This window comes from Rhododendron vialii, chromosome 1a, assembly GCF_030253575.1.
Source record: "Rhododendron vialii isolate Sample 1 chromosome 1a, ASM3025357v1".
Taxonomy (NCBI): Eukaryota; Viridiplantae; Streptophyta; class Magnoliopsida; order Ericales; family Ericaceae; genus Rhododendron; species Rhododendron vialii.
Genome location: NC_080557.1, coordinates 44,370,211 through 44,388,303, shown reverse-complemented (window position 1 = coordinate 44,388,303; position 18,093 = coordinate 44,370,211). Strand labels below are relative to the sequence as shown.

Sequence of the window (18,093 nt, the reverse complement as noted above, 5' to 3'; positions counted from 1 at the left end):
TTTCAAATTTTTTTGTATCGTATAAAAGATCTCATCAAGATCTTCCAAACAAGATTCATATTGCATATTTTTAGATTTCAATAAGATCATAATTTTTGAGCTTGAAATTACCTTCTTAAAAAATAAGGACTTATTTTGGTTTCCGGAACGGAACCTGAATGGTGCCCTTTAAGCCATCTGCATCCGTAGTTTTTCACCCAATTTCCTCCTAAGACTTGTTCCTTGGTAATCAGAATTCTCAACAGCGTGCCTTGGAGGATTGAGGGCATGAAATTAATTGAAGTACACGTGAGTTGATCTGAACCCCTTGACAATCGAATCAAAAAATTCTCGAAAAAAATGTCGGATTACTTTTTGTCTCTAGTCTATTTTTTCACATTTGTTAGTTTTACATTGTTTTTTTATTTTTTATTTTATGAATTATTAGTTTGTATAAACGGGAATTTAAAGGGTTTACAAAAATTGTAAAATCAGCCCAAAGGATTGACAATAAGAAGTGTGTGAATCAGTGAATTTGTATTAAAAGTACATAGGAATACGTATTTTCTTGTGTGCTTAAGACTGGTTTTTGAGCTTTTTCGTTGTAATTTTTGGAACTAATCGTTCGCTTTGATTCGAGGAATTAGAAGAGTGTAAAAAAAATGTTGAAAAAAATTTCATATAAAACAATGCTTTAAACAAAAAAAAACCACAACTATTTTGGAGTATTTTTTTCAAGTTTAGTGATTTTTTTTTTGCTTTTGATAATAATTTTTTACTTTTTATCCTCCTCCCATCGAGATGGATAATTAATTTGAATAAATATGACGTGAATCTAACAAAATTTAAAAAAAAAATACAAAATACACAAACCAAAAATGGGAAAAAAAACAAAGGAGTCTAGAGGCTTTTTTATTTTATTTTTTTAATATCAGTACTACTACTCCTATAATTCACGACTTGGTTAAAAAGTTAACTCGTCAACCGGCCCTAGGGGTTTAGATATTCTGAGAGGGTTTTGGCCTCTCTCTCTCTCTCTCTCTCTCCAATTCTGCTCCCAACTCCCAAAGACCCACTAGACCAATTTCTTCTTTCCTCCCCTTTCTCCTCGTTCTTCGATTTCGAACTTCGATCTCTGTTGTTGTCCCGAACCCTAGAAACGAAGGAAAACCGAACGAATGGCCACCGCCGTGCCTCCAGCCGCCGCAATGCCACCGGCGAAACCGACCGTGATCCAGCCGGAGATAGTTGATTACCTGAACCTGCCTTGCCCTATTCCCTACGAAGAAATCCACCGCGAAGCCATGAGTTAGTATTGTCTGATTGTAGCCATTTCGTTTACTGTATTTGATTCCTTATTTCGTAGTCTTGTTCGGTTATATTTAATGGTAGGTAGTTGGAATCATGGTCCTCATTACCGCACCAGTAACCAGCTAGACTGCTAGAGTATTGGTTTTCCCTTCTTGTACGGTACAAGTACGTTTGACATACTGGGTACCCTTTCAGATTTATTGCAATTAGTTTAATGGGTCCACATGAAAAAAAAAATTGAACATCATGTATGCATTTATTTAGAATTAAAAATAGTTCGTTACCGGGCGGTAGGTGTGAGCCGAAATGGTAGAACAGATCTAGGGTACTGGATTTGCTCTAAAACAGTACGTGTCGGCTGGTACAGGGCGATACGGTATGGGATTCAAATCCCTGGTTGGAATGGAAAGGTCGAGAAGGATGTCTGCTTTATGTTTTCTTACTGTAATTCATGCATTACACTGTACTATACAAAAAACAATATAATGATAGAACCCATCTAGTCCCCAATCATTGGGGGCATGGGCGGGGGAGTACTGGAGACACTCCTAACCTTGGGCAATATATGCTTTCAGTACCAATGAGACAGTGGCCCCCCTAATGCATTATGTTGTATTATACGTATCGTAATTAGAATATGAGGTTATAGATTATGGTAAGACAATCCAGCTCGTAACTCAATTTCTTATTCAATATGAGTAGAAGTTTGAGAGCTCTAGGCTCTAGCACACTAATGGAAAAGACACATTTGTTGATATGAGTAAATGCTTCATGAATGGCAGCATAGGGGCAAATTTGCTAGCCACCAACTGGCCTTGAAAATTTTGAGGGAAAGATTGTTTCCATTGATTTGGGTAAAATGTCATTTGAATATACATTTGGATCAATGAGTGGAGATATGTGTTATGTGTTTCTTTGTCAAAGCTTTTTTTTTTAGTTGAGGCGGCACTAGGAATTTTGAATAGGGTGTTCAATAATTACCTTAACTCTACTAGCTCTACCAACTAGTAATATATACTCAAAATTCATATATTAGTCTGAGTAGCGCGATTAAAAGATAAAAAAATATATAAGATTTTCCTCAACACGTTTTTATATTTTGAGCCAAAAAAGAATAAACTTGCAGATAGATTTGCTAACATTCTTTTGAAGAATTGTGGTGAATATGTTTACACAGATCTTTTTGAGCATATGTTCTTATTTTTGGTGATATAGCATCGATTGTCGTTTAGAGAGAAGCCAGAAAAACGATACCGATATCAATAGATTAATTTTTCTCTATTTGTCTAATTTTATCATTAAGAGTCTATACCTTGTTTTGGGCTAATGTATTAGGTGTTCAATTATGAAATTATGAATCACCTGAATTGATGTGTGTTCGTTCTATATGACTGAGTGTTCAAACAAAGCCTAAAATTAAATTTCTCAACTTAAGTTGTCGTTTCAGGGTGTTCACTTGAACACCCACATCAACACATGGAGCTGCCAGTGACTGTTGAGTGAACATTTAAGTAAGGAGTGGAGATGCTTTACGAGATGAAATGAGATATGATATGCCAGATAATATTGATGCTCAAATTTAAAGCTAGATGAAAAAAAGGGAAAGTTGCTATTGTTTTTGCTTTCTGATCTAAGAAACGCACTTCCAAAGTGAAAAGCGAGAGTTGAGATTGCATTTATTACAGAGAGAGTGACGTAATTGGAAGTATTGCGTTGCTTAGTGAAATAGATCATATCATCATAATCTTCAGCAGACTTCTTGTTTTTTCTAGGTAAATGGCTTCTCTTAGCTTGAATAAGTGCAGTTGTAGTCTCATACTCATGAGTCATGACTATCAATTACTACAGTGAATTAACTAATAAGAGAATATCTTGTTGGAAGAGGGAATGAGGGGTTTTCCATTCCTTATATGTGGATGTTTATTCTCTTATGAATTGGTTTTGCAGTGTCCTTAAAGCCTGAAATATTCGAGGGGCTGCGCTTTGATTTTACCAAAGGACTCAATCAGAAGTTTTCACTCAGTCACAGGTGGATCTGCATTTCCATTTTATTTGTTAGGTGTATTTTTTTCAAACTTTCCTTTGTGGTTTATTGGCTACTCCACCCTTTTTAATTCCTCTTTACATGCTGATCCAAATCTCATTAGTGTGTTAATGGGACCTACTGAAGTTCCTTCTCAATCTGGTGAGGTCATTAAGATTCCCACCTCTCACTATGAGTTCGGTGCTAACTTTATAGACCCGAAGGTATGCAACTGATATTGCTGCATTATTGTTGATTGATTCTTAAGGAATTCAATCTAACCCTGGAGCAATTGACGTTGGCTGCAGTTGATGCTTTTTGGTAGAATAATGACAGATGGGAGGCTGAATGCCAGAGTGAAGTGTGATTTGTCTGAAAATCTTATTCTGAAGGCCAATGCTCAAGTAATAAACCGCCACATGTTGGATGCTTTCCTCTATTTTTGGGTTTTTGTGCTAAGGGATTATTGTGTCTTCGTAAGCTATCGGAGTGACCATTTTGTGTTTCTTTTCCAGCTTTCAAACGAGCCGCATATGTCACACGGCATGGCCAATTTTGATTACAAGGTCAATTGCTTCTACTTGTTAACAAGTTTTTGATTACTTGTTTGTGCCTTTACATGCGTAGGCATGTTGTATGTCCCATATTGTTTCTAATCTTCTGCCGTGTTGTTACTTATCAGGGGAACTCTTCTTCGTTGTTGAGCATGTTTTGGTTCTTTTGGTTGTGGTGCTGTTGCTAATTGATTCATTTTCATCCATATAGGGTAAAGACTATAGGACTCAGTTTCAACTAGGTAACGGTGCCTTATTTGGAGCCAATTATATACAGGTACAAATCAGTTCCACTCTCTCTCTCTCCCCCCTCCCCTCTCTCTCTCAAAGCTGGCCGACTGGTGATGGATGTAGGCATGTAGCGATTCATTCGATTTACCATGAATTAATTTCCATCCGTGTACGAAGGAAACACAGTTTTTGGAATATGATTTGGCTTTTCCCGGCCTCAACTATTTGTGGTATGACTGAAGGATGTTCAAGCTTGTATATGGATGTAGGTTCTTTGTTGGAGCCCAAGTTCAGTGAAGTATTACTACAGCATGCTTCTAATCTATTCAACATGTTATTTCCAAATTCCAATCCTGCCACTGCCAATATAAAATGGAAATAATTAAATAGAGATCAGAAATGTTGTCTTCTGTTCCAACAAATGAAGCATAAGATGAAGAGCTAGACAACAAAGACTACTTAGTTTTAATAGGGCTTCCTCAAACTATAGTGTTGGGATGAAGATATTGGAAGATTATTCTCATACTGTTGTGATCTTTCATCTTCCCCTGCTCTAAAGGTCTTTCTTGTATATATTGTCATTATTTAGTGTGCATGTTTGGCTATGAAGCTGGTGGGCAAACGGTACTGCAATATGTTTGAATTCTTCTCATATGTGGTAGTCGACATTAACCTATTGGAGCATTTGGAGTTATTTTAGGCAACAAGAAAAATGGTACATGAGAATGACTGATATTTCTGCTGCATGCTATCTGCATTTCAAAATATATTTTCAGGCCTTATTTATCTGCTATGATTATAATGCTGTTTTGGTGATAGGCATCGTTTGGCTTTCAAGATTGATGTGTTTTTTGCAATCCTTGCTCGAATGCAATCCCTGTTGACATCTTATCATAAATTTTTTTAGGCTAATGCATGGTTTCTTCTTACTTCCACCACACCCCCCCCCCCCCCCCCCCCCCCCCCCCCCCCCCCCGTTCCACATCTTTCTCCCAAGTTTACTTTCAGAATGGGAAGCTGGTGTCATTGTTCTGTAGACTTGAGTTCATCTTAATAATGTTTTTTTATTTTTTTTGGTTTGTTTCTTTGCAGAGTGTCACCCCACATTTGTCTTTGGGTGGTGAAGTATTCTGGGCTGGTCAGTATCGGAAGTCTGGAATTGGTTATGCAGCTCGATACAACACAGATAAGATGGTAATCCAGCCCTACTGCCTGGCTAGCATGCCATTTGAAGTCCTTTCTGTTTACTTTTCCCTTATCTCGTATGTGCATTTGTGGGTAATTGGGAATAAATAATAATAGTGGTAGTAGCCAGTAGGATAGCACGTGCCACAAATCCCAATCCAGCAGGACATGCTGCATCAATCTCTTTCCTTGGTATTTTGAGGAGCCAAAAACTTGCACCCTTACCAAACAATATACGGAAAAAAAAAGTAATTCTAAAAGCCCTAATTCAGAAGAAAAAAAAGGGCTAGGGCGGGCCAATGAAAATATCCTCAGCATTTTGAGCAGTTACATCTAACTGATGTAGACAAGCGGGGAAACCTACATGTCTATTTTCTTCCTTCGAACTCTAGAGCTTCCATCTTATGAACATGGGATGTCGGCTATGTGAAGCGAAATCCCACTCTGCATGGGTATGTAAGTAATGTATTGGGTAGTATGTAAGCTTGAGGGCGCCCTTACTTCAAGAGCTACAGCTTTTGGGGTTGACTTACTGCCCAAGACCTTGTAACGGGCTTGTGTTAGACAAGTCCCTAGTATGATCCGAAATGTTGTGGATCACAGGGTCTACTTTGTAAGAACATGGTTCCTACTTGCAGTAAACCCAAAACCAGCATTGTCACCATTCTTAGGTACTGTTCATCACCCTCAGGAACAGTCCCCAAACCCCCCCCCCCCCCTTTTTTTTTTCCCGTTCTTGGAGTTTCACCGATTTTGTTACATGTATAGATCTGGAAATTCGACATGAAAATTTTGGTCTCAAAAGTAGATGTATCTGCCCATTGCTGTTTGCTGCTTCCCCAATGTACCACTGCCCTGTATTAGATTTGGTCTCATTTTAGGACAGTACTCCCAAACCTGTCCTGCAGTACCATCAATGGATATTTATTTGTATTTGTTAAAGGTCTTGAGGAATAGAAGTAGTGTTTCTACGATAACAGAACAGCAAGTTTTGCTTTGCCTACAAAAGTCTCAACGAGTCTTTTGTTAGTGGACAATGTAATGCACCTGTGGTCATTCTTCTCGAGAAACTCTGTGTTTTAATTATGCTGGAAGTGCCTGTATATCATGTTCATTTCATTTTGTTTGTTGGGCTCTTTACCCTCTGGTAAAAGTTGGTGCCTAACCTGATATAATCTGCTGTTAGTTCAAGTAGTATTCTCTGAATTTTTTGTTGATGTTTCATGAAATATACTCCCTCCGTCCCATAATGTTTGTCCGGTCCGCAAAACAAGGGCGTAAAAATAATATAATTTTTGCTAAAAAAATTAATTAATTTTTTAATAATTTACAAGATATCGATGAGTTCTTTTAATTTATGAAAAAAATTTGAATTTTTTCTTGAGAGAAATGCATTATTTTTGAGTCTCCGTTTTGCGGACCGGACAAACAATTTGGGACGGAGGGAGTATTTATTTTATCTATTTGCTTGCATTGCTCTAAAAAAGTAAGAGATGGCTTTTGGTTATCCCTCCTCTCTTTCGTATCTTTCCCAACAGTCGGAGTGTTGGTTAGGAGGGGGAGTAATCATTCATATATGGCTGATTATGATGGACATGGGGAAAGAAAAAGGATTTTGATTTACTTTAAACGAGTGTGCCCTAATGTGATGGAACCAAATTCAATTTCCGCGTGCAGGTAGCTACCGGGCAAGTTGCCAGCACTGGAGTGGTTGCTCTAAGCTATGTTCAAAAGGTGTCTGAGAAGGTAAGGCAGTTGAGGTATTCCTATGGTTTCTAGTGGTTAGTTATCATATCACATTTCCAACAGCTTTTCTCCATGCAGGTATCTCTGGCATCAGACTTCACGTACAACTACTTGTCAAAAGAAGCCATAGCAAGCTTTGGTTATGATTATATATTGCGACAGGTAACTTCTGCTATGGCGTATTGCTACCGTCCGTGCCACATAGTTACCTGTGTAGTAGTCTACATGTAAAAAATTAATTTACCACATTACAGTTTGTACATAAATGACAATTAGTGTATTCAGTCAGAGCCAACTCAAAAGTTCCGTCATCTTCTTCTCCTAACTACTTTTGTCGCCTCGACTGTTCCCTGTCTGAGATCCGCGCCCCTGTGCTGATGACATCCAGCTGGATTTGCATACCCAGTGTAAAGTTTGAGGTGAAGCAAACAGTTCTGACTTGTTATCTTCTTACTTACTTCGTGTGTGTTACAGTGCCGTCTTAGGGGGAAGGTTGACTCCAATGGCTGCACGTCCACTTTTCTGGAGGAGCGATTGAGTATGGGTCTCAACTTCATTCTTTCTGCAGAGGTAAGAATCCTATGTGCCCACTGACTGTTTCTTTCTAATTTTCTGCCTCACTTCCGGGGCCCCCAACAAGGTTCAGGCAGGGTTCATGGGTGGAGGTGGTGGTCATCTTTCCTATTACGCCTAAATCATTTCAATTGACTAGACATGTTTTTTTTTTTCCCTCGGCAAAAAGTCGAACATTGTTAGTATAGTAGGTAGTGAGGTTTGAACTTTGAACCCCTTCAAATGCACGATAGTACATTGTGCCTACCACTTGGCTACCACTCCACTTGCAACTAGACATGATTGTTAGCTCCTTTCTGTTTAATGTGGTTAATTTAGAGAGAGCGTAATAGGAATTTCCAAGGAGCCAAAGAATCCTTATTGAGGAGTTTTTTTGGTCTATCCTGTACTGCTGGAAAAATATGGTCCATATCTCCTAGGTTGGATCAAATTGTTGGTTCCCTTCATGGTTGATTTCTAGTAGTTTTTTGCTTTTTCGTTTTTCAGCTTTTGAGCTAGCCTAGCCTAGCCCTTTGTTGTTGGGCTTTTCATATGTACTGGCTAAATCTCACTCTTGTACATGCGTTTGCATCCTCTTTAATCAGTTTATGCTCTTCTATACATTTGATTGCTTATCAAAAAAAAAAAAAAAAAGAAAAAAAAAATTCAATGATCTAGAAAGGAGATTGTCCTGGTTATATATTTAAAAGTGGGAAATACAATGCGGATTCTTGGGAACTCAGGGTTCTTCAATGGGAGATTTGTGGATGGATGTTACTACATGATTGTGTATTCCAGTATTCGGTAAATAAATAGAAATAATGGCTCAGCTGGGAGTTGAGTTTTGTTCACCCTCCACTTAAAGAGGGTGAACATTACCTTCTTTCCTATTGGTTGAAATGGTGTGGATCCCACCACAAAGTGATGTCATGCTTACCAAAAAGTGTATTGCACGGGTGGGACTCACACCATTTCAACCAATAAGAGGGAGGGTAATGTTCACCTCCTCCTTTTGAACAAAATTGCACTCCTCAGCTAGTGATGCTAGTCTACATGAAGGGATGCTTGGTCCGCTAGATTGGTTCGTTAAATGGTGTTTACTCTTGCATATAGATAATTTGTGCAAAATGCATTCCTCGTAAAAGTCACAGAGATATTGATAGCAGAAGTTTTTGGTATTCTGGTGATTGTACTTCGGAGTTTTCTTAGCAAGTTTTCTGAATTTCGCCTTGCAGATAGATCACCGGAAGAAAGACTACAAATTCGGGGTTGGATTGGCTGTAGGAGAATAGTATAAAAGCCTCGGATGCTGTCCTCGGTTTCATTTGAGCTCACCCATGCAAGAAACTCTGCATTTAGTCGGGGGTATTTTGTTTATTGTTTTTTTTTCCCTTTCTGATACAGATCAAAGAACCAGTTTTGTACCTTTTTATCCGGAGTTGCCATTATTTGCGCTGCTGTGGCAGTTGTAGCATCCCTACTCGTCGATTTTGCAGTTTGGAGTTTCTATTCATTTTTTCCTTTAGAGCTGTAGAATTTGCCATAATGGAAGTGGAGTATGTTATAATCTGTCGTGGTTGCATTAACAGGAGGCTTATTTTGACATAAATACCATATATGACATGCCATTAGTGATGGAAAAAAGATGTTTAATAATTTGCCCTGTTTTGTGAGGTTAGCCAACTACCACTTGATTTGGTATGAATTGTTGTTCTTCCTTATACTATGTTTGATGATTTGCCTCCTATGCTGCTGCATTATGATGCCAGAATCAGCACATGGAAAGAGGTGAATAATAAGCACTAAAAGGCCACCGGAAACGAGAGATTTCTTCCTATGTCGGCCGTCCGTAACTTGGGGATAACATGGTGTTCTTGTAGTTGTTTAACCCTAATGGCAGGGGTGATGAACGAATCAAGCTATTTGAGTTTGAACTTGTGTTTGTTTGTTAAAAGCTTGCACCGATCAGTTTGTTGCATGAACAGATAGAGTTTCGAACAACAGCTTGATCAACTTACGGTTTGACTTGTTGAGCTTTTAATAAACGGTCTTGCTATTGTCAGCCCACTGGGCTGACGATAAATACACTAAAAGACTAGAAAAACACGCATTCTTGTATACTTTATACACCTTTTAATACACATTCACATATTTATTATTGTCAGCTCAATTTTAGAATTTTCCTTTAATAAATAGAGATCGGCGTACTTGATAAACAATCTAAGCTTAATATATTCAAGCTTAATTACTACGTTTGACCAATTTAATACTCCTACTTGATTCGTTTAGCTCGTTTATACCATCTAGACATCTAGTTCATTTGATTCCTATTTGATTAAGCCAACAAAGAGTTTGCGTGAGCGCATATTCTTACTTTGCTTAATAATTGGTAATTGTGGGTGGCGTGTTCTATTGCTACAAACTATGATTCTTCTGGACTGGAGGATCTTGCTGACCTTTGTGTGTGTCCCAAAAAAATTTAGCTCAATCTAATATCGGTAAGAGCTGTTTCAGAATTCATAGGTTTCTGAAAGATCTTACGAATTGTGAAACGGTTCTTACCAATATCGGATTATGCTAATTTTTTTCAAGAGTTCATAAAAAAATATTTGAAGAATAACTTGCGGTTTGAATTATTTTTGTAGGACCTGTAATGGGTCTCACAAAAATCCCAACACCATTAATTTTTCGCCCATTTAATGGGTACCAAACATGACATAAAATGATTGCACCAAAACGTCGGCGTTTTTTGGAGACAGCACACATGCTGACCTTTGAGATCAACAGGATCCCCATTCCGTACAATAAAAAAATCGAGTGGGTTATTATAAGAAGTATTTCTTGCAAGGATGAACAAAAGCTATGGATAATAAATGGAGTATGAAAAAAGAGAGAGTTGGTAGCTTAAACTTGAGATTAAACGACACTTTCATATGAAATAAACTAGTCTAATCCAAAGTCTCTAAGGAACGAATGATGTCTTCCACAAACCAACGTTGTCGCCTTCGGATTCTGGAGAGACAAAAAGTTTAGAATCACTTTTTTAAACACAACTTCGAATAATACTGTGTCCAAAATCTTTAGATGTTCGTGAATCGATGTGTATCTAATGGTTTCAAACTCAATTGTATCCGAATTTACTAATATGTTTTAAAAGTGTGTTTGTATCGGTTGCTCAAGATCTTTTGGGATTAAAATGGGCTCCTTATTGCTCTTCTTCATTCCCAGTAAAATGTCGTCTTGAAACGGATTGTTGCCTTATTTTCCTCCACAAAAATCAATGGCATCTTGACCTCAAAGGAAAGATAGTACAAAAGAAGGGGAAGAAAAGTTTTCCAAAATTTTGCTATCGTCCTTGGTTTGGTTTTTAGCCAGAGAGAGTCCGACAGAAAGTCAAACTTTACTCCATTTTCTGGTCTTTTGCCTTGAATACTTTAATGTTACGTAAATTCTTACCGATCACTCATTTTTTACATGTGTGTCGGCCCGACACATGTGGAAAAGATAAATAGTCGGAGAGGGCCGGTAGCCCCTATTTGTGGCATTATTGTTATGCTTTAGTATTTTCTTTATTAGTTTAATTTTCGCTTTACCTTTTCTGTTCTCTCGTACAATTCAACAGGAAAAACAAGTATTTTCTTTCATAGAAAATAAGCCTCATTTTTCTTTATTCTTCTCATTAAGTTTTAAACACACCTTTAAATATCTCAAAATTACTCCAACTACATTAAAGTTGAACCAAATTTAACTTGGAGTAACAGTTTTCCCTTCAATTAAACCCACCTACCAAGCCAAACTATAACGTCCGTCCATAATTAGATTGGACCCGATTGGTCGACTTTCATGCAATTCTACAAATTTGGATTACTGTTTCATCTCGACGATCACAAATTTCAAGGTACTACTTCTGGAGGGCTTCGAATTTTTAGATCTTGTTGGACGACTGTAATTGGAGACGGTCAGAGATCGTCTCTTACAATAAAATACTGGACGGTTGAAAAGTTTGATTCAATTGTAAAAAGTCTAGAACCGTATTCAAAATGCACCCTTATACAAACACGTGCATAAAATGTGGGGTGATCTCAAACACTATACAATCAGTGTGTGCGACCACATGTATTTATCATTTATGTAATTGTTGTACGTATTGTTTTTTCTTTTGTCAGGAGTGTTCGGGCCAGCTTAGTCACACCTCGATTAATCTCCTATTCGGTCCAATCAAAGACAAGCTATCTACACCGGAACTAAGGAGTTCACAATAAATTACTTTCTTACTGTCTGACCACAATAATCGAACCCTAATCAGTTATGTGGGGAGCAAACTCACAAATCAACCGTCCTAAGGTGCGTTTCCACTAAGACTACATACTAATGATAATAATTAAATTAATTTTAATAAATGGACGAAAGAACGAAAATAGTTAAATTGTTTTTTATTACTCCACTTGTTCATTAGCCAGCCTCAGAGGTGGGTCCCAAACTCTCCCGACGCCAAAAAAAAGAATCCAAAAACCATCCAGGAAAAACAAAGAATTGTTTTTTTTCAAAAAACAGAAAACCCTTCTCTCTCTCTCTCTCTCTCTCTCTCTCTAGAATCGAATCCCGTTTCTTCTGCTTCCCATTCGTCTCTATTGCCATGTCCAATTCTAGAACCCTCTGGAGATTCTTCACCTCGCAATTTCGTTCCTTCTTCTCCCTCTCTGCTCCGCAATAAAACCACACCCCCTCGCTGCCGCCGTTACTGTCTCCTCTCTGAATTCCGTCGTCTTTCGTCGTTCCGATTCTCTTCACAGAAAAAGGTAAAGTGTCCCCCTCTATACGTACACAATACATACCTATACGTATATATTCATGTAGATAACATTGTGCATATGTATGTATATAGATGATTTTGACCGTCTTGCCTACTTCGTCTGTTGGGTGATTTCTCGGATTTTCAACTTTGTGACCTTATTGTGCAGTTTGGTCTGAGATAGTTGTTGATGGAAATCGTTATGCCGAGTTTTCCGTTTCACTATGAAAGTCCGGGCAAAGAATTCAACTGGTTGTTGTCCGTCTTTGCCGGCATTCTTATGTGCCAAACCGTAAGTGTTTTTCGCTTAATCTGGTCCCATATTGCGTGTTACTGCTCTTAGGGGTTGAATTTTTCACGTCGGTATCTGTTTGGTGATATATTTTCAAGTTGAACCTTGGCTTTCTTTGTTGACATAGATGCTGCAGCATGAATTATGAGTTATGATAAGAGTGATTAGTAGAAAAGAAGGAAAATGTGATGATTGGAGGCACGGAAGCAGAAACAGATTACGGAAGAGACCGGGAATTTTTGTTCCCTTGTTTGTGAAAAGGGACAAAGTTTTGGGAATTTGTTATTTTTCAATAGTTTGGTGTTTGCTAAAATAAAATCAGACTGAGAATGCAGAGCATAATGTTCTTACTTGCTAAGCGATCTTAAGAATTGCTGGCAAGTGCCAAGTATCATTTGGTAAATTCTCTTGTATATGGAACGCATCCCATTTTGATTAGCGTTTTGTAAGGAGATATGCTTCATGCAAAAGTTCAGCAAAGCAAGTTTATCAGGTCTTTTCATTTATTGAATGTTTGCCATTTTATCCATATTTGTTTCTGCTTCCAGAGGTTAGTTTATTTACTTAAGTATATTCCCTGGGAATGAATATGGGAATGCATGATACTTTTGTTTAGCAACTTTGATACCTTTTAAAGAGGGTGAATGTTGCTTTTTGAAGGTTTACAAATTAACAGGTATAGTTAGCCCTTTGTTCTTTAATGGATATGCCAAACTCAACGATGCGGAAAGAATTGAATGGAATAACAGGTGATGTGCTTTCCTATGTTGATTCAACTTTGTAGGATATCATTGTTCATAGATGTTTCGGTGGTTTTGCCAACTCAAATGCTAGCGGCTCTTTTTGTTCAGGGGTTTCTCTACATTCCATGCCCTTGTTGTGGCAGTTGCTTCTCTCTATCTCCTCCTGTTGTCAGATCTGTTTGATGAGGGTTCTCGTGCCGAGCTAATTGTCGATAGAAGGTGTACTTTATCGGATACCACATTGGGGGTATGTTGTTGCAGAAGCCACTGTGAAATTACTTTCGGCTGAGTGAGAAGCAAAAGATGTTTTGATTGTTTATACTTTATAATAAGAACTAATTATAAGATCGTTGATTTTCTTTTAGTCCACCAACATTATCCTGGCACTTACTATTAAAGGACTTTGGATAGTTAGATTAGTTAGACCTATTTCTCTTGGGTGTTTAACTATTGGCAAGCACTGATGTGTGTGTGGTATCATATGGTAACAAGTGATTTGTTATAGCGTAACGAAACAAACACAAGGGAATAGCAAAAGCTCGAAAGGAGGGTACAATAGCATTGTTTCTCTTGGTTCTATATAAGGGATATTTATTGATCATTCTTGTCGAAACTGGATAGTTTTAACTTTCTATTGCTATGTAAAACTCTATTGGATCTTGATCTTAGAACAATGTGCATCAGTCAACTACCCAAGCTCTGTTCCTATTGGAACTATGAATCTGGAATGAAGGATATAACCAAGTGTCTTGGTTGTTTTATATCCTTTTTCTATACTATCCCTCATGGACTCTTGTCTTTATTGTTTACAGATATCCCTTGGCTATTTTTTATCAGACCTGGCGATGATAGTTTGGCAATTCCCAGCTTTGGGTGGTTTGGAGTTCGTAAGTACAGAACTACGGAGATATCCTGTTTGCTGTTAAGATATTGTTTTACTGACTTCTATCCGTGTTTTTTCTATTGAAATCTAGTAAATAGCATATCCTTGCTGCTTACATGTTTGGGGGTTTAGTACTTTGGTGTCCATGGTTTTGGAATGGGTGACTATCTGGTTGCTGAACTATGTTTGTATTTTGTAATAGGTTTTACACCATGGACTATCTATGTTCTCAATCTTCCTCTCCCTTGTAAGCGGCCAAGCACAGGTTTATATACTAATGGTTCTCTTTACCGAGAGCACAACTCCCTTCATCAATTTAAGATGGTAAGTGAACATGATAGAGGTTCCTCTATTTTACCTTTTGTTGACAATCTTGGCTCATTGCTGTGAGTACATATGCAGGTATTTGGATGTTGCTGGTCAGAAGAATTCTAAACTTTACACGTTCAATGGTGTTGCATTGTTCCTGATGTGGTTGGTAATGTCTACTGAACCTCAAACTCTTGGTTCTTTGTACTTGTATTTGCTAAATGTTGAATACTGTCGCATGCTGAAATGCTAACAAATGGAGACAGAGCCTGCCTATACTCACCCACTGGTAGGGTTTGGGAAACTTCAATTCAAAACCAAATTGAGGCAGATCTGAAGTTCCCACACTTGTCCATCCTTCTTGTTGTAACTACAATAAAAATAATATAAATGGGATACTTGAAGATATTACTTTTATTAAATATTAACTCAGAATATATACTTAAAGATATGTATTGAACTCAAATTTGGCCTTGTACTTGATTTGGAATTATTTTTCCCCTATCCGAAAAAATATCTCAATTGCTGACGAAATTCCTTATCTGTTGAGGAGGCTTGGCTTAGCTTGTCTGATCGCAGAGGTATCTGAATGGACGTAAATTGATGAGGACATAAAAACTGATATGTTTAGTTCTAGTAAATGTTTGTAGTCATATTATCTAATTTAAAGTGGCTGCTTTGAACCCCTTATGTAATTATATTTGAAGGAATTTTACGTGTATGAAATTAGTTATAGTTGGAAAGAGGATAGGTGTAATAAGAAGGACAATTCATGCTAGTGAAGTAAACTCTTTAGGCTGTCGGCAATACTAACGAAGACTGTTCATAGTTTGTGGCATGTTTTTGAAAACTGTGATACGTTTAATAGGAAAGAGGATACATGCTAGACTCTTTAGGAGTTTGGTTGTTCTTATGAAGAATGTTTGTTGTTTGCTGCCTGTTTTTGAACCAACTGCAACAAGTTTCAACTTCAAAGAGAGACTTTCCATTCAGCTGGAGGCTTGTAGTGCGTTGACTATGTTGTTGAATTCATTAAATAAAACTGATACGGCATGTGGTTTATACATGACTGTTCCTCTGCTTCTATGATATTAGGTTAGTTGGTAACTGACAAGTTTCTGATGCTTTCAGGTTGCGAGGATCCTTTTGTTTATCTTCTTCTTTTACCACATGTATACCCATTTTTATCAGGTAAATTGATGGCCACTACAAAAAACGAGTGACAAACATAAAATGTTGTAAGATGCTAGTTTTTCCAATAAACGTTTACGTCATCCAAAAGATGTCATCATGTAATTTTTTTTTGACCATGACTTATGGGTAGAATCTTGATTTTTGAACCATGAGGTGCAGAAGCATACCCTGAGAACTTGTGAATCATTTAGTACTTACTTTTGAGCTGATTAAATCCTTTCAGTTCATGGATTTTGGAGGGAAAGTAAAATGGAACGGGTGTGAGATAGGAAAAAATGATGAAATCTTGTCTTCTTTGGTTCAGTTGGGAAAAATAGAAGAAAATGACTTTATATTTGTCAATAGAAATCCCTTATTGAGTAGTTAACCCATATATAGCACGTACGCAGTGGTAATTTCTTTTCCCTTAGATGAATTCAAGATCCAAACATCAGATTAGGGGATGTAAGCTTGAAAAACATCTTAAATTCAGAGTTTTCTTCCTAGAGGTCAAATGAGAGTCGTCTGTGGAGGACAGCATATATAACTAAACTGTTAGATTCAGTTGTAGCAAGTATCGTTACTACAATGCCTAAGATGATAGACTTGTATCTCGGGGAACCGATTATTGACTTTGTTTCGTTGTAATTTTTTTTTTCTTCAGGTAAAGGAAGTGTTTCCCCTAGGCTTTTACAGCTTGCTTGTAGTGCCTCCCATGCTGGCAGTGATGAATCTGTTTTGGTTTTGGAAAATCACCAAAGGTTTGGTGAAAACTGTCTCGAAGGCGAGACACCGCGAGTAAGGATTAACTCTTGTCCAGTCCTATGATGCTCATTGTACATCTCCATTACCATTTGTTTTAGGGTGTTTTCAGAAGAATATTGCAATGATCGAAAGGTAGTGTGGCGAAACAAGATAGGTGGTAGCTATAGTAAAGGATGGCCATGCATTTCATCTAGTGTTCATATTATAGTTATAAATGACCCTTTTAGTTTCCCAGGTCTTCTCTCATACTATATGAGAACACTGCCAAATTCTTGTGAAGAGAGAAATGGTCATTTGCCCTACCTTTTGTGGTACCTAGTCATGTGGTGGTTGAATTTGCTTGGCACCAACTTGAATGGTATGATTGGGTCTATACCCTTAAAGATATATATTGCCCTTTAGTACTATAATAATAATAATAATAATAATAATAATATTGGTTTTCTTGATGTAATGTCTATGAATATGCTTTGAGGTCCTTTTCATTTGGCATGATACATTGAATGTCCCTTGGTAAAAGGTACTGCTGCCTGAAATGCCTTTCTTGGAAGGACTGTGAGTATTTAAAAATTTTACCCCCAAAAAGGATAAATTTAAAAATTATCTTTATTCATAAATTAAGCTGTTTTGTGAAGGTGCCTTCCTGGATGGTTTATTCATAAATTTGGCTTATGGATTGGTGACGGGTTTTACCAGCATCAGTGGAGGTGTTAGGAACATTTTGAAAATTAAATCAGCTTCTTCAATTTATAGATCTCTTTTGTGTTTTTAACGTTTTACCCTCAAAAAGTTTTTCTACCAAACTTTTCATAAAGTCTAGGCATCCTACTTGTGTCATAGCTAAAAAATGTGATCCAAGCCACTCATTTGTAGACATTGATGCGTACATCATACCCATGGAAATTAAGTCAATCGAACTTAATAATTTGATTTGATGAGTAAGCTATTGATGCCCGATTGACTTATTTGTTTACGGGGTCGTTCTTCTTCTCTAGTTCTGAACACTTAACAGTTCAAATTATATTTTTGAGCTCGGAATGAGACTTGAATCCAAGGCACAGGAGCCTGTTGTGCCGTTGCAGGGCACTCTGTCCTCACCTACAAGATTTACAAAAATCAGCCGAGGAAGGTACCTTCACAGGGCCAGTTGTTCACTTGTAGACCTAGATGCATACAATAACTCCGTAAAAAATCAAGTAAATCGAACAGAACCCAGTATACATATCATGTTTTTTCTTCAGTAAAATAACAACAAATTCAATTTAAAGAGCCCACAACAAGATTGTTAGCTTCAATCAGCCACTTGATTGATTTATGGGGTCGTTCATGTCTAGCTCTAAATAGTGAACGGTTCAAAAGTTCGGGACAAGACCTAAATTGAAGGCACAATCAGGGCCTTGTGTCCTCGCCTACTACCTGGTGAACAATGAATTATGCTCTCGATTTTTGCTTCGATTATTGAAAGTTCATCCTAGATTCACTTGTTAAGTAAACAAACAAAGTCAAAGCATGCGTAAAAAGCTCGTTGATTTCTTAGCTCGGTTCGAACTCGGTT

General features: G+C 37.5%; 2 protein-coding genes and 1 long non-coding RNA gene across 3 annotated transcripts; 2 read left to right on the top strand and 1 right to left on the bottom strand.

Moving 5' to 3' along the window:
• The first annotated feature begins 956 nt into the window (after positions 1-956).
• Positions 957-9,237, top strand: LOC131319279 (mitochondrial import receptor subunit TOM40-1-like). Its single transcript, XM_058349466.1, has 11 exons — positions 957-1,287; positions 3,238-3,319; positions 3,438-3,537; positions 3,622-3,717; positions 3,829-3,879; positions 4,079-4,144; positions 5,191-5,292; positions 6,961-7,029; positions 7,108-7,191; positions 7,504-7,599; positions 8,817-9,237. Exons 1-11 carry the CDS (start codon positions 1,158-1,160, stop codon positions 8,871-8,873), a joined length of 933 nt encoding a protein of 310 aa, XP_058205449.1. The 5' UTR covers positions 957-1,157; the 3' UTR covers positions 8,874-9,237.
• On the bottom strand, positions 1,075-3,230 carry LOC131319287 (uncharacterized). The gene is made up of 2 exons (XR_009197937.1): positions 2,753-3,230; positions 1,075-1,974 (listed from the first exon to the last, which is right to left on the bottom strand). It is a non-coding gene; the product is annotated as an uncharacterized LOC131319287 (long non-coding RNA).
• A 3,113-nt stretch (positions 9,238-12,350) lies between the features above and the next one.
• LOC131319268 (uncharacterized) lies at positions 12,351-16,840 on the top strand. Its single transcript, XM_058349456.1, has 9 exons — positions 12,351-12,380; positions 12,543-12,665; positions 13,326-13,414; positions 13,517-13,655; positions 14,221-14,295; positions 14,494-14,615; positions 14,694-14,769; positions 15,732-15,791; positions 16,438-16,840. The coding sequence occupies exons 2-9, from the start codon at positions 12,564-12,566 to the stop codon at positions 16,573-16,575; spliced, it is 801 nt and encodes a 266-aa protein (XP_058205439.1). The 5' UTR covers positions 12,351-12,380; positions 12,543-12,563; the 3' UTR covers positions 16,576-16,840.
• The last annotated feature ends 1,253 nt before the right edge of the window (positions 16,841-18,093 follow it).